This window comes from Microtus oregoni, unplaced genomic scaffold (assembly GCF_018167655.1).
Source record: "Microtus oregoni isolate MIOR12 unplaced genomic scaffold, Mior012 000001F_ref0000356, whole genome shotgun sequence".
Classification (NCBI taxonomy): domain Eukaryota; kingdom Metazoa; phylum Chordata; class Mammalia; order Rodentia; family Cricetidae; genus Microtus; species Microtus oregoni.
In genome coordinates this window covers 50,664,192-50,680,921 of record NW_024543060.1, presented here as the reverse complement: position 1 = coordinate 50,680,921, position 16,730 = coordinate 50,664,192, and the positions used below count along the sequence as shown (strand labels likewise).

Genomic DNA, 16,730 nt, shown 5'->3' with positions numbered 1-16,730 from the left:
GAAAGTCGATCTCCTTACATTTCTGTAGGTGTAGGTCTACCGAGAAAAAGTAATCGTCTCCTCTGTCCCTTCACACGGTGGGCACAGCAATAGAAAAATACCCTGCAGTGCTACTGTGGGACTTACGGGGACCTCTTCTGTGGGTCAGATAAGATCCATGGCAGTTCACTCTGACCACAGGGCTGCTTTTGCTGCGGCTCCGGAAGAATGGCCTACACACAACACTACTGCTCTCTTGCTCAAAAACAAAACAAAGAAACCTAAACAAAAGGGTAAACGTTTATTTGGAGTTAGTTTTCTGGCAGGTGGTACTAAGGCCGGTCAGGCAGAGTTCAGGAGCTCCTGTATGGCGGCCTGCTGCTCCGGACTGAGCTGTGCTATGCACTCGGTCCACAATCCTCCAGAAGTCTAGGGGGAAAGGACAGACATTCAGACAGTCATCACTCTGAGTATAAACTGCACACACAGACTGCCAACAATGCCTAGACTCTACTGCTTAGTCTGATATTATCGTAAAACCACTAAGAAATCTGTTCATTTCTTCAAAGTCCATTTCATTTACAGAAAATTCTGTTTCTAAATCAATAAAACTATCCCATCAGCTGGCACCTTAAATCAAATCAATCTATATACTACATGAAGTCAAAGTAAGTCATTTCTAGCATTTTTTTTTTTGGTTCTGACACATTATTAAACTCTATCAGATATTCTGAGAGTAACAACCATCTCTAAACACCAGGACTTGATATGCTCCTGGTACCTGACAGTGGAACACATGGGCAGGCATGTTAATAACCCATTTCAGAGATTCTGATTTAAAAACAAATCTCCACAGCTCATTAAATCTAAGTTCCTACTGTCTATTAAAAGCCAGCAGAGCCCCTGACATTGTGATTTACTTGTCCCCTGCCCTTTTCCAGTTCAACAAAAGCAGCTTACCTGTACTTGGCGAACTACATTGGCCAGGCGCTTGGCACAGGGGTCTTCATGTTTAATGGCCTCATGCATTTCTCCTTCCGCAATTATACTGAATATTTTGGGTAGATTGGTATTGTTTGGGCCAAGAACAACTGGGTGATTACTGACAAAAACAAAAAAGATGAATTATTCCCGACCACACTTCACTTCCCTGTTCTTTTGCACACAACAGTCATGTTCATAGAGAATGAATGGCCCAATGTTTAGTAGACTCAGCAGGCCTGCAATCTCTTCCTATGTAACTCAGGAAAAAACACTCATCTTTCAGAATTCTTTTTTAGGGTCAAACAAGAACTAAATGCTCAGTATTAAAACAATCTGCATTGTGTCAAACACAAAACAAACAAGTCCCAAGACAGTCTTGTTTCAAGTCTGAAAACCGAGCTAAGAGGAGACTGAGGGAGGAGGACTGCCAAGGTCAGGTTGGGCAACTTAGTGAGACTTTGATTCAAAGATCCTGGAGCTCCTGCCAGCACACGCAAATCTGCTGGGTCTGTTTTCTGATGCACCACAGCTTCAGGGGGGTTACTTGTGTGTTTCAAGAGTGAACTAGGGATAAACTTCAGGCAGGCTTAATGGGATCTGAATGGAAGCCACTGGCAGTTGTCACTTCAGACCCAGGGCAGTGCAGTCTGAGGGGGACACCACCTCGGTAGGGACACATACACAGTATGAATCTGAATCAAGTAGGCATGAAGGAATACCCTAAAAAATTCCAGGAATTCTGTTGGATTTATGAATGAATAAACTATACACTATAACTAAACATATAATTAACAGTGAAAGCCAAGATAAAAGTCATGGTTAAAGGCTGTGGAGTAAGAAAGACACCAGGGAATTTCTTCGATCCTGACGTTTCTAAGGCCACTATGATGCTGCAGTTTAAATACCCAGGGCACAAAACAGAATCAGTGACATCACAGCTCAGGGCCAGATCCCAATGGCTGCCTGGTGGACTCCTCTTAGAGCACATCTGTTAGCCCCCATTTTCTTCTTGAGACAGGTGATCTTGTTATGTAGGCAAGGATGGCCTTGAACTTTAGCCCTCTTGGCCCCTCAAGCTCCACGGTGCTGAGATTCTATGCGCTACCATACCTGGCTACCACTGACTCTTGCTCCACGGTAAATGTGGTGGGCAGCAAAACAGTTGATGGTAACTCTCCTAATATAATAAATGCTAACATGATTCCACAAAGAACTCCAAGTTAGATTTTTTATTTTTTTTTAAATTTATTTATTTATTAAAGATTTCTGTCTCTTCCCCGCCACTGCCTCCCATTTCCCTCCCCCTCCCCGAATCAAGTCCCCCTCCCTCGTCAGCCCAAAGAGCAATCAGGGTTCCCTGACCTGTGGGAAGTCCAAGGAACCCCCACCTCCATCCAGGTCTAGTAAGGTGAGCATCCAAACTGCCTAGGCTCCCACAAAGTCAGTACGTGCAGTAGGATCAAAAACCTATTGCCATTGTTCTTGAGTTCTCAGTAGTCCTCATTGTCCGCTATCCAAGTTAGATTTTTATACAAGAGCTAAAGAGTGACGGGGCTAACATGCCTTACAAGCAAGCATTACTTCAAATATACATAACCCCCGACTGGCCAAGAGTGAGGTTCACCTTGTTTGAGTGACAAGGAAAGAGATAAAACCAGCTGGTTTTCGCGTACCTTTCAATCAGGTCACACAGGTAACTGAAGGTCTGGACAGCTTCTTCTTTATCTTCGTGTAGTGGAAGCCAAGACAACCAGTGTGGTAAGACTTCTTCAACGTTTACACAGTCAGGCTTGAACTTCATGATTTTCCCCACCGCAGAGATGCAGTTCTCTGTAGCATTGACGTTTTCTTTGGTCTTAGAATCTGCAGACTGAATAACTCTTACAAGCAGTGGGAGTGCTTCTAAAATAAACACACAAAAACAGATCAGCTAAATCTCACGCTGATGCAGATGGACAGTCACTAATGCTCAAGTGTAAGCAGTCTACACTCTTGGATTCACTGGACAGAGCTGTGATGGGAGGGACAGCGAGCACGGGCAGGAGCTGCAGAGCTACAGCAGAGAGCCTGCACACGCCTGCAGTCTTCACAGTTACTGCCGACACCCAAGGGCCTAGGCCTCCATCCCATGCTTATTTAGATTCTACTTCGCTCTCGTTCCCATCTCTATGAGAATAAGCACGATGCAGTTTGTGTTATAGATGAGGGAGGGGGAATAAAATCCAAAAGGAATTAAAAAACAAGATAGGGGTGCATGGGTGGAGGAGAATAAAGCAGCAACCACAACAGAATGCTTACTGGCGTGGTGACAGAAAGGCTGCTGGAATGACACACACAAGCGAAACACCATACCTGTACAGAAAGGGCGGTAGTTGTCTCCACCGTACTGTGCCATGACGCCAAGGCCGTATGCCGCAGCTTGCCTGACTTCTGGGCTGTTGTCACACACATACTGGAGCATTGGCCTTAAGAAATATTCTGCATACTTAAATGACGCTGGACTACAGTGTTCTATGACATCATCGAAGATACACAATCCCCACTGTCTGTCTGGCCATGGTCTATGTGGACACTAGAAGAGAGATTCCCTGTAAGTACTAAATACTGGTACAATAGATGTAAGCAATTCACTATGAACTACCTGCTTACAGACTGTACCCAATACAGGAAATGGAAACATAGGAACTTCTCACAGTGACAGCATCAGAAGGGAACACACATTTAAAGTAACTTCACAATACAAGACTTGTGTGATTTGTTACAGAATCCCACCTATGACCACGTATGCAGGAGGAACTGACAGGGAAGAGGTGCTCATACACTTACTTCTAAGAAAAGAGGTGGGGGTAGAGGGAGCAGTCAAGTACAGAGTACCATGCAATCCCTGATACCCAGGAGGTTAGGTCAAGAGATCACTCTAGCCCAGTAGTTACTGACCCTCCACTGGGCCTGGTGGCAAAGGCCTGCAGACCCAGCTACTTAGGATGGAACAAGAGGATCCCAAGTTTCACACCAGTCTGGGCTATGTAGCAAGACTATCTCAGAACAGAGTGACAAGGTGATGTGTGTGTGTGTGTGTCTGTGTGTGTCTGTGTAGGAGGCAGGAGGAAGAGGGGCTGGCAACAGAGCCTGGCAGCTGAGTGCTTTCCAGGTGCGTGTACAGTCCTGCACTCTACACCCTACCATCCGACTGTAGCTGCCGGGGGACAGGAAGCTGTGCCTGTGCGGGAGCGGACGTAGGTGAAATCTACTTGTGTTTACTCTGTTAATCTCAAAGTGTTCCAAAATGCAATGTCTGTAAGATATTTAAATGTCAAGTAGATAAGTTATCAGCCACGGTCACTACTGCAGACCGTGACAGTAACGCCATTGTCACAGGAAGACAGACACAGAGCGCAATGCACCACAGAGAGTTAACAAAGTATGATGTAACGCCATTGTTACAGGAAGACAGACACAGCGCAATGCACCACAGAGAGTTAACAAAGTATGATGCGAGTGCAAGAACGACTTCATTACACACAGCAATCAGAGTTCCAGGTTAACACTTACAATCAGGTTGACAAGAACGACATCATTACACACAGCAATCAGAGTTCCAGGTTAACACTTACAATCAGGTTGACAATCAATGGAAGCAGCTGTTCAAACCATGGCAACACCTTTTCTTTGTAGCTGCTGAATATTGAGTGTAAAATATCTGACACTTTGGTCAGAATATAGACATCATTATCATCCTAAAACAGAGGCAGAACACAGGCACATGGTTAGAAACCATCTCCGTGAGCAGCAGTAAACCTACAAACCCAGGAAATGACCATCTTCCCTTTAAGACCCCTGAGAACCTGGGGCCGAAGGGACCCGCGGTCTGACTCCAGGCCGCTGCCTGGAAAGGAGGCATTGAGAAGGCAAGGCTGGGCTTGCTGGAGCGGCCTTGGCCTGACTTACTTTTAGAAGAATGTCACCTTACTTTGGGGTGTGATGGTGGGGACACAGGGACAGGGCAATGCAGATCTACGCACTGGAGGCGCACACACACGCGCGCGCGCACTCTCGAGGGCTGGCTCTGCCCATCTTAACAGATTAGAATGGAGGAGATAACTGAGAAACATGGTAGAGAAAGCCACAGCCGAGCCTGCTAACGAGGTAGCCTTCTGATCCCAAACACTTGGGAGGCAAGACTCCAATCTGGGCAACAAAACTTTAGGGGCTATCAGCCACCTGGGGGTAGAATGCTTGCCCACAGAGCACTGAGCCTTGGTCAGTCACCAGGCATTCTGGACACCAGTGAACATGGAAAAACACCATTAACCACAAATGGCATTCGCAAACAACAGCTTTTAACCCATGGCATTTGATGTGTGAGATACTGGGGGAAAAGTTCATTTCAAAAGACTTGTTTAATAAACACCAGATTCTTCTGCTCAAAACACCAGATTCTATCAGAATAGGGAAGATGAACGAGAAACTGAAGCATTTAAAAATATGTAAGATGCAAATGGCCACAACCGAGCTTCTGAAGGAAGAATTACCTCATCCTGTAGTGACTCCTCAACCTGCTCATCATAGTCTTCATCTTGTCTTTTAACTAAAACATACCCAAACACACGTTTTTAAGCGATCACATTGAGGTCAGTACTTTGCTCAGAAATGAAAAGTACTGAAAATTTACCTTGCCGCAATTCTTGATTTTTGAAATGTTCTTCAAGTTTGGCTTTCAATATACCTCCCAGCTCCTCAAAGTGCTCATTGTTCAGACATCCGTCTCCCATGACTTCTATGCACTGAGGGAAAGAAAACACCCGAGGTGTGAGAAATTGTAACAACGTCACCCCGAGACTAGGACCAATGACTCGGTGCACACTTCAGCGGGGACTTCCAACAGGAGTGGGACTCATGTGTCATGCTGAGGGGTCAAAGCCAAGAGACACCATCACCTCCTACCACACCCATACACTTCTGGTACTGATAGATGAAAGGGGGAGAGGACTTAGGCCTTCACAGGACCTACACAAAAAGGCACAACATTGGCAGTTAGAAGCATCAGCCTTTCTTCCGTGATCCTGGAATGTACACCAACTGCTTGAAGTGACGGAAGCTACAACTGTCCAAGAATGATTTAAAGTCCCCTGTGTAACTCATCTCTCCTCCCCCTGTAACCGTGCTCCCAGTGTGATGACAAAGTCCACCTCCCCCCGTAACCGTGCTCCCAGTGTGATCCCACAAAGGCCACCTCTCCTCCACCTGTTACAGTCCTCCCTGTCTGGTCTCCCTATTTCTCAAAAGCTTACTTCCTAAACAGCAAAAATATTTCAGAACAAAAAACTTCAACATTTTCAGCAAAAAATGATTGCTGTCTAATATATGGAAAACCCCTTTAACGCCCCTAATCTCTCAGCAGAGAATTACACAAACATGCCTTATAAAGTGGAGGGGACAGACACTCCGAGAACACTCACCTTCGCGAACGAGTGCATGATCTCTGAGAGCACATCTGAGTCAGGCTCCGTGCCGATAGCTTTGATGAGCGCGTCGCACATGAAGTGCCACATCTGCGTGAGGTACTCGGGACCCCGGACTCGCGCACACTCCAGCAGAAGGGGCATAGACTCCGCGGCTGCCACTCGGACCCGTTCTGTCGTTAAGGAACTATACCATCAAGGGACCTCTTACATGCTAAGGAACACGTTAGCAGAGACTGGGGGCAAGCCCAGCTTATCTAAGCTGGATGTCGGTGTTAATGTGGAGTGGGCACAAAACAGCCCAGGCTTCCCCAACCTGTGTCCACTGTAGTCTGTCCGCTAACGGAGTGAGGGGTCCTCTCACTGCTCTCCCTGTGTCCACTGTAGTCTGTCTGCTAACGGAGTGGGGGTCCTCTCACTACTCTCCCTGTGTCCACAGCACAGTAGTCTGTCGGTTAACGGAGTGAGGGGTCCTCTCACTGCTTCTCTGTACAGCATGCAATGGAATCTGCAGCTTTCCTAAGAACTACTAAGGACTCCTACACAGATCACCCTGGTTTCAACAGAAGCACACTTTTCTATTATCATTTATAAAATAAAAAGCCCTGGTAACCCCCTCCTAAAAGCAATCTCCTAAAAGCTGGAGAGATAGCTCAGTTGATTAAAGTATTCGTTACTTTTACAGAGGACTGGGGTTCAGTGCCCCAAATCCACATGATGATTCATAACCATCCCTAACTCCAGCTCTAGGGAATCTAATGTCTTCTTCTGATCTCCCCAGGCACCAGAACACATGGCCACATTCATTCAATTTTAAATATAAAACAAATAAGTTTTTTAAAAAAATTCTACACCACCAAGGGACCTCTTACATGCTAAGGAACACGTTAGCAGAGACTGGGGGCAAGCCCAGCTTATCTAAGCTGGATGTCTAAGTGGTTCAGAGCACTGGCCTTCAGAACCCCTAGGTTTGACTCTCAGCACCCACATGGAGGCTCACAACCATCTGTTAACTCCAGTTCTAGGGGATCTGATGCCACCGTCTGGCCTCTTCTGGATAAGCACACACGCAGTGCACAGAAGCACCCACACTAATATCATAAGGGTGACTACTTCCTCCTCTGCATGAATGACAGGGACCTGCTGGCACACCACTCTGTGGAGGACACCAGATAGAAAAAGGGCTTTCGGGTTGGTGTGGTTTTCTTTTACCTACTTTATGCATTAATTAATCTATCAGGAACTCGAGGATGAGGACATCTATTGCAAATTTACCAAGAGGCCCTCAGCAGTGTTACCCACATTAGTGTGATAGGAGTCTCTTAGATACACCAGGAGGTATCCAACAAGTACTGTGGACATCTGCTCATAAAATGTCAGTCGGTGCAGTTCTCATAAAGGTCACAGGAAGCTGACTCTTTCATGCCTTTGGTAAAAGGTGAAAGAAATGGAGGCACATGGAGGGCAGAAGCAGAGAGCTGACCACAGCAAAGGAGCAGTGATGAGATCGCAGTTCAGGTCACAGCACTACAGCCTATGACATCCACACGGGCTTTACACTCAACACTACAGCCTACTACACCCAGACTCTTTACACTCAACACTACAGCCCTACTACACCCAGACTCTTTACACTCAACACTACAGCCTACTACACCCAGACTCTTTACACTCAACACTACAGCCCTACTACACCCAGACTCTTTACACTCAACACTACAGCCCTACTACACCCAGACTCTTTACACTCAACACTACAGCCCTACTACACCCAGACTCTTTACACTCAACACTACAGCCCTACTACACCCAGACTCTTTACACTCAACACTACAGCCTACTACACCCAGACTCTTTACACTCAACACTACAGCCTACTACACCCAGACTCTTTACACTCAACACTACAGCCCTACTACATGTAGGATGAAGGATATCATCGTGGAAGTAAAACTTGAGCAGAGGGACCATTAGTTTGACAACCTGTTCAGTGTACTCCACAAAACCTTCCTTTAACTCCTTAGCATAGCAAACCTGGAAGAGAAGAAATCAAGGCCCCAGTTATAGGGTTTCAAAAGGATAACACTGATCCTCTGACCATGTTGTTTTACACAACTGAAACCAGACTAGCTTAGCTTTTCTTTTAATACCATAAGCACATTACTGTTAATTTATTCCAGTGATATTCTCAGCCACGTACTATAGAATTGCCCAAAATAGACAAAATCCACAAAATTCCTTCATTCCCAAACATGGGGATGGCTCTGGGTGCAAGCACTTGCTATGCAAGGCTAATGACTGAGGTCCTCTTAGATTGTATGGTGGAAAGGAAAGATCTTAGTGAAGATTATATTACAGTATCATACCAACATCTGGCAAGCAGTTGACTTTTCTTCTAGTCCTGCAGTTTTAATACCAAAACTTTGCTGATCTCCGAGGTTCACAAATTCCCAACCATCATCATCACTCATATTCTCCATGTCCTGGGTGTCGAGAAGGGCTACTTCGGGCTTTATCGAAGCGGTCTTCATCAGCGGCCCCATGACCACGGGAAGGTACTGCTGGAACTCTTTCCCAAGGATTTTGCACATTCTGGCCCATGCGGAGATCATGTAAGAGATCTGGGAGGAAATTCCAAACAGGCTGTAAGGCAATGGTAACTAAGACAGCTAGAGCTATTTTTCCATCTTGAGGAAACACGGACTCATGGACATCCTACTGAAACCCAACACACCACCCCATGTTTAACACCAGCATAAGGAACAGGTTTCATTACGTCATCTTCATGCTGTCCAGTGGTGGCCTTCACTTCCCCCAGGTCTGTCACCTGTACCCTCCATTCCTGTCATCTCTTCCCAACTTAGTAAAATCCTGTTTGGCACTCATTGTCATCACCCACTGGGATGCTGATGCACAGCCAGGCTGGTTCTGTTTCTCCTTGCTAGTGTTACTAGCGATATGGTAAACATGGATGTATGAATTATCTATGACATGAAGCCCTTTGGGTATATGCCCAGGAGGAGCATATAGGTAGGTCAGTTCATACAGCAATATAGCAGCGCTATTTTTTTTTCCTTCTTTTTTTGAGACAGGGTCTCACTGGGTAGCCCCGGCTTCCCTGGAACCCTTTATGTAGACTAGTCTGCCCTGCCTCCCAGTGCTGGGATTAAAGTCAGGGCGTGGGTGACCATGACAGATTTTCAGACAGACTTTCTCTGTTCAGTCCTGGCTGTCCTGGAACTCAGAGGTCTGCTTGTCTCTGCCTCCTGAGTGCTGGGATTAGTGTGCCACTACTGCCTGCCCAAGCTTAGTCTTTTCAGAAACCTTCACACTTATTTCCATTTCCATAGTGGCTGCACCATTTACCATCCAAAATGGATGAGGAAGGACTCCCAACTCTCCACATCCTCGAGGCTACTGTAATCTAGCAGGCTGTCATTTGTTTTCTTGAATGACAACCACTCTGCCCGGGGGTAGAAATGAACTAGTTCATCCGCACTCCACAATTCCAGTAAGAAACGCACAGCCATGGTCCTTACAACTTCCTCAGTTCCTCATAGTCCCTAAGCTGTCTACTATGTATCTGCAGGCTCCCACTCAATGAAGAAAGGAAGAGGGGTGCTGTGCCTTTGCACATGGTGCTCTCCAGTCAAGGAAGCCAGTGTAGGTCATTCAGTGCCACATCAGATAGACGCTGTCAGCGCCATTACAACTAGGATAAACACTAGTCATGCCACTATGGTAATGTAAGTACCACTGAGAAACACACAAGAAAGCTTTCCAAAGTGACTCAACCAGGAGTGTGCACACAGGTGTGTGAATATACACCTGCTCACATGGGTGTGGGTCACGTGCGCACCGAGGGCTGAGACTGCTGGGTTTTCGTGCCTCTTCCAACAAGGGGAATAAGTCAATGGCAAATAGCCAAAGACACCCAACAGAAAAATTTCAGTGAGGTAGTTGAGAAAGATCTGAGTCCTAAGTCTGTAGGAGAATCTACAGCACAATCAAAAGCAACAAACCCGAGAATCAGAGAAATCAGGAGCAACCAACAAAGGACGGAGAAGCCTGGCTCCAGAACAGGCTGTGGCAGTGTCTTTGGGACCAGAGACTAAATTAAGAGCGTCTGTATGAAGCTGTCACTCATTTAAAAATTACAAATAATTGGGCTGGAAATAGGGCTCAGTGGTTAAGAGCACTTGTTGTTCTTGCAGAATACCTGGGTTCAATTCTCAGCACCCACATGGTGACTCACAACCTTCAACAGGCATGCATACGTACAGACAAAATACGTAACACAAAACACACAAACACAAAACCAACCAACCAACCAACCACCACACACCGTATGAGGCATTCAGTGTCCTGCTCACCTGAGGGTCGTCGTCTTCCATGTCACTGAAGTCTGTCTGGGTCTTCAGCAAGAGCTGCATCACATCTGAAGCATCCTGCATGAACTAGAATATGAGGGAAAACATCCATGTTATCAATGCATATCCCAGAGACACACTTATTCTTGCCACTCAATTTTGCTTCTTCTATAATATTAGAAAGGCAAAGCAGTAACTGTTGCCCCCTATACTCCCTAAAACCACAGACACCAAACAAACCTGTACTCAGGGCCAGCAAGATGGTTCCGTAGAAGCTTGCAGCCAAGCCCGACAACCTGAGTTCAATCCTCAAGAGTCCACAGGATGGAAGGAGAACACTGACCCCAAAAGTTTGCCTCTGACCTTCATATGCATATTGTGATAATCCCATCCACCCCAAAAAATAAAGATTAATTTTTTAAAAAATCTGTATGTTCCTTTTAGATTAGTTTTGCAGACAAAATTATTCAGAAAAATTCTTATCTGTATTATATAACTAGCATAATGTTCTAAGAAAGAATTACTTCAAGCAAGAAAATTCTAATGGCATTAAAATTTAATTTACAGATAATGTTATTTTAAGAAGTAAAATTTAATTCAAATCTAGGGAGAAAATTATAGATCGCTTTATAGAAGCCACTGCATAAAGATTTTTTTTTTTTGGTTTTTTCGAGACAGGGTTTCTCTGTGGTTTTGGAGCCTGTCCTGGAACTAGCTCTTGTAGACCAGGCTGGTCTCGAACTCACAGAGATCCACCTGCCTCTGCCTCCCGAGTGCTGGGATTAAAGGCGTGCGCCACCACCACCCGGCTTGCATAAAGATTTTGTATGATTTCTATTTGACTATAGCTTTGGCAATCTTCACTGTAATCAATCACGCAGTGTTTAAAGTCAGATATGCAGAATATGAGACACAAACAATGTCTGATTGGGCTGAGTCCCTTAGAGAACAACCCACAAGGTAATTAATGCTATGGGCTTTGGAAAGGTTAACACAGTGAGTGAGAAGGACAACGAGGTGGTGTGGTGCGGACATGCCCAGAATCCCAGCACTCAGGTCCGAGGTCAGCCTGTACTCGGGTCATGTTAAGTGCACACAGCCTTCCCGTCTTATGGTATCTGACTTTGGACTACCAAGCAACTGGCTTGTTTCTCAGCACATATGTAAGCAAAATAAAGCATATGGGTATGGCCTCTAAATAACTCATGACACAGGCTGCACTGTGGAAGGGAACAGGCCAAGAATCCTTAATAGTGAGCCGGGCAACAGTGGTGCACACCTTTAATCCCAGCACTCGAGGCAGAGGTAGGTGGAGCTCTGAGTTTGAGTCCAGACTGGTTTACAGAGTGCCAGGATAGCCAGTACTATACAGAGAAATTGTCTTAAAAAATAAACGATCAAACAAGAAAGAATCCCTAATAGAATAACAAACAATAACAATCCAGCATTCAGAGAGAACCACTGCCAGCCAATCTAACAACACAGACCACCCACCTTCTCCTTCCCCACGGCCAAGCCGATAAGGCTGACACACTCGATCGTCTTCCCTCTCAGGAGCCTCAGCTCCTTCTGGACTGCATTCTCCACGATGTGCTTTAGGGACGGCATGAACAGGTCATAGTAGGGAACAAACTTCTCTTCTGCGGTATCTGCAACCGATGCGATGGACGTCACAACCTGCTCCAGGACTAACTTGGTGCCTTTCTGGATCAGCTGCAGGAAGACACGAGTCACTTCAGCAACTCCAGATGTCGGGGTCACAGCTCTGCTCTGCCGCAGACAGAAGCCAGCTTTCCCTCACTGAGTTAAGTATTCTATTTTGTGCTGCCCTCTACCATCCCATCCTAGAGCTGCAGCGACTGCACCAGGCCCATTCCTTATTGTTCTGATCCCTCAAGGGAAGGCTTGCTTTTCCTCCTCCACGTTTCTTTCTTGAAGAAAAATGACATTCTGCTTGCACCAGAGACCTAACCAGAGAGCTCACCCTGTCTACTGGCAATATTCTACGGCAGGTCTTGAGAGTCTCTTTATTTCTCTTGTCAATGGCAACAGTCTTTCTCCTAGGCCACCCCCAGTACCTCTGAACACGGTCCTCCTCCGAGTACCCCTTAACTAACTCTTCAGCAGAGTCCTTATATGCCCAGCACGTGGGCCCTCTGGGGACTGACAAGGCCGTTCATCTTCGCGCTCAAGTTCTATTCACACCCACTTCCAAAGCCATGTTGGATCTATTTATTACTGATTTTAGCAGCAGCTTGTTCATCAGCACTGAGACTTCATCTTTCTCCCATCTTTGTATCTGTCCACTGTGATCCGACAAGGAACGCGTAGGCCCTTTTTTAAGCTCCTCTGCTAAGGCGGCTGAGACTTTGATTCTTCCCATACCTGTTCTCTAACTTGTCGCCCCACATGTACGCTGCTGCCTATGGTGGGTGTGTCACAGGTGGTCCATTCTAAGTACAAAAGTTGAATTGTGTAACCTTGTGTGACAGTGAGTTCAGGTCTGCTGAGCCCAACAGAGCAAAGGAGTCCATTCCAGCCCATGCCTGGCTCTTCAGCATCCAGCCCATCTTTTCTAGCTTGCCCCTCACAGCCAACAGCAGGCAGCGATGCCCTCTCTCAGCTGTTCTCACGCTGCTGCAGCCACTCTAACCACCTCCAAAACTGGCCACTCCTATAATCCTAGAGATTGTGAGGCGGGCGCACGAAGACCAGAAATTATTGTTGGCCACAGAAGCTAACTTGAGGCCATCCTGGACTTGATTCAGTGACGCAAAAAAAAAAAAAAAAAAAAAAATCATAAGAAAAAAAGGGCATTGTGGTCCAAATGTTTGCCATTTCTGGCACTCTGGTTAGTCACCATTTTCTCTCTGCCCCCCAACCCAAATCCACACATTGATTAAACTTTAGTACTTACCAATGCCTCTACCAAACCAAAAGTACTTCATGGAAAACACCCTGGAGTGCCTTCCTCGAACGCTAGCTCTCTGCCCCGTGGTCTTGTTGGAAGCCCTGTCTCGGGTCTTACCCATCTAGGTAATCTCATCTCACGTGAAGAGGCTCTGACGATCTGGAGACTTACCTCCTGAAGTTTGAGGACCATAATTGAATGCAGGTGCTTCACCAGGTTATCCAAGTACGGGATGAGCAGCGACTTGGGACAGTCTTCAGTGAAATTAATGAGAGCAGCCGCCGCATGGGCCTGCACCCTTTGGTTGCCTTGATCTTCCATGGTTTGAAGCAAAGCTGCAATCACCTAGAAAATTGAAAGTGTTTTGAGATGCAAGCCCTCCCTTTAAAGGGTAGCTAAGGACTTGTTACGTACCTTCTCATGGAATTTCTTTTGAAAACCAGGTGCAAAATCCGTAGCCATCTGACCCACAGCGTTGCAGGCTGCATACCGGACTCTTGGGTGCTGGAACATGATTCCCCGTGTTAGTAATGGCAACATTACTTAGTTTCAACAGGAAACTAAAACAAGGTTTGTACAAAACTATTGGTACTTACAGGATCCTGGAGAAAAAGCAAGACAAAGTTCACAATCTCATTCAGAATTCCCTCCATTTGCTGATGGCATCCTTCTCCGATGGCAGATAAGGCCATCAATCCTGCATGCCGGTACTTCCAGTCAGCTGTGAAAAAGAATTAAACACAAAACAACAGTAATTAGACACTCGTTCTAATTCTGATAGACACAAGTGTAAAAAATTATTTGTACTTGGAAAAAAATATTAAAATCTTTCCTATGGCCACACCACCCTGAAGGAGCCCCGTCTTGTTTGTCTTCAGAGACTAAGCAGGGCTGGGCCTGCTTAGAACAATGTCACATACATATATAAATCAGAGAAAGGGACTTTGGCCTAACTGGCTGCTTCTCTTTCCTACTGCCACTGTCAGCCTGGAACTGGCCACCATCCCACCTCACTCTAGCTAATGCTGGGAAGACAGGTATACCATGGCGCCCACCTTACTGTCTGACTTCTCCTGGGGTGGGGCTACAGCTTCCTCAGTGGTAGAATGCTTACACACCAGACAGAGGCTCTGGGTTCCAACTCAGAGACCAAATAAACAAAAATGCAAAACAATGCAAAAACAATTTTTCCTACAAGATTCACTGTAAACAACAAACACTGGGACTTCCATGTAACGAGCTGCCATGTTTACTAACTAAGAGACTCCAAGGGGAAAGATACTCTTTCTCCAAAAATTGCTATTGGATAAATCTTATTGTAATTATGGCTAGCTGCTTTTTGGTTAACAGAACATTAACTCAGCACTGTTTATTTTAGTGGACCCACATGTTTGTTTCTGGGGTTTATTAAATACGAATTGTAGCTGGGCACTGTGGTACACAACTTCAACCCCAGTCTTCCAGAGGCAGAGATGGGATCAGGAATTTAATTAGCCAGCCTTAGCTATACCAAGGCCTATCTCAAAGATACAATGATGGTCCAACAAGATGGTTCACCAGATAATGGCCTGCCACCAAGCCCAATCGACCTAAGTTCGGTTCCTTGAGCCCACATGATAGAAGAAAAGACTCCCACTAAAGTGCTCTTTGTGCCTACATAGGAGGCACATATTCACCCAAAAAAGAATTAACCATCTGATACTTAACTAAGTAAGTGGAATTGAATTTTAAAAACTATTGAGCAATGGAGGGCAGGGAAGCTGTACAACAGTTTAACACACGGTATAACTAGGTCAGTAAGTGCTACATATGCTAAGTGCTCTCTACCCTAAGATACACCCTGGTCCATTTCTAAACACTCCTGTTTATTACATTATACAATACAGGCTTATGTAGCTTCAAATTCTTTGTAGAAGAAAGTAAGGTACACATAAATAGTACGATTATAGCAATGCTGAGGATGGTTCAGTGCCAAAGAACCCCTAAGTTCTTTCTCAAGTGGTTTTACAAGGTCAAACCTATTTCCTTATCTTTTTGCTCTCCCTTTGAGAAACAAAATACAACATTCCAGAGATTATATGTAAAACCCGATGACCAGACAGCTATGGTAAGGAACAAGAGAACTCACCTAAAGTATTTAAGAGTATTCACGTAAATGCAGTAATTTTTGCAACACTCCCTTTGCTTTATTAAGTTATTCTTTACAATAATAGTATTTCTAGCAAGGCCTAGTGTTGAATCCTTTACTTCCAGAGGCAGAGGGATTACTCTAAATTCAAGGTCAATCAGCCTGGTCTACTAGCAAGATCCAGGCTTGTCAAGAGTGCACAGTAAGACCCTAACTCAAACACACAGTTATTTCCATAAATAGATAAGGAGTGTGCTACCACATCCAACTTGGTTAAATATAGTGACAGTGTGGTCAGGTGTCCTTTCATCCTAGCGCCCAGGAGGCAGAGATAGGCAGATCTGAGTTCCAGGCCAGCCAGGGATTCACAGCTAGATCCTAGCACCTTAAATAAAACAGTTTAGGGTTGGAACTAGCAGATGGCTAAGTGAGTCAAAGGTGCCAGGCCTGATAACCTGAGCTTGAACCTGGGCACACATGATGGAGAGAACCTCCACACACAATAGTGCGCATGTGCAGGTACACTATGTACACACTCAGTTCATCAAAGTACAGGTTGGGAGAGGTTGAGGATCACATCACTTAACGGCTTTAAGGGTGTTTTTTTTTTTTAGGATCTATAATTTCTCTCCCTGTGTTATGTTACTAATTCTAGAGGTAAACTTTGAGACAGTCTTATTATATAGTTTAATTTGGCACTGAACTTAAGAGCTCCTAACAGGTTCCCAGCTCCTGTAAAGATATTCTTTAGCTTTAGACTGGGAAGAATCTCATCAGTAGAATATAATTAGGTTAAGCATTCCATGAACAAGCAGATTAACTCAACAGTACAGACACTGTCAGAGACTGTCTAAGCTTTAGAGGGAACATCACCACGGCATCATCTGAGCACACGG

At 45.4% G+C, this 16,730-nt stretch overlaps 1 protein-coding gene across 1 annotated transcript in view; it reads right to left on the bottom strand.

Moving 5' to 3' along the window:
* Positions 1–265: 265 nt before the first annotated feature.
* The window catches only part of Ipo5 (importin 5), a 38,289-nt gene continuing 21,824 nt past the window's right edge, over positions 266–16,730 (bottom strand). The window contains exons 11-25 of the mRNA XM_041671638.1: positions 14,303–14,427; positions 14,121–14,210; positions 13,878–14,051; positions 12,290–12,508; positions 10,799–10,882; positions 8,792–9,046; positions 8,363–8,459; positions 6,423–6,595; positions 5,636–5,747; positions 5,496–5,551; positions 4,578–4,700; positions 3,316–3,535; positions 2,637–2,865; positions 940–1,081; positions 266–408 (exon numbers count right to left, since the gene is read on the bottom strand). Of these exons, the coding sequence (XP_041527572.1) occupies positions 322–408; positions 940–1,081; positions 2,637–2,865; positions 3,316–3,535; positions 4,578–4,700; positions 5,496–5,551; positions 5,636–5,747; positions 6,423–6,595; positions 8,363–8,459; positions 8,792–9,046; positions 10,799–10,882; positions 12,290–12,508; positions 13,878–14,051; positions 14,121–14,210; positions 14,303–14,427 (2,186 nt within the window). The 3' untranslated portion in view covers positions 266–321. The remainder of the gene's footprint in view (positions 409–939; positions 1,082–2,636; positions 2,866–3,315; positions 3,536–4,577; positions 4,701–5,495; positions 5,552–5,635; positions 5,748–6,422; positions 6,596–8,362; positions 8,460–8,791; positions 9,047–10,798; positions 10,883–12,289; positions 12,509–13,877; positions 14,052–14,120; positions 14,211–14,302; positions 14,428–16,730) is intronic.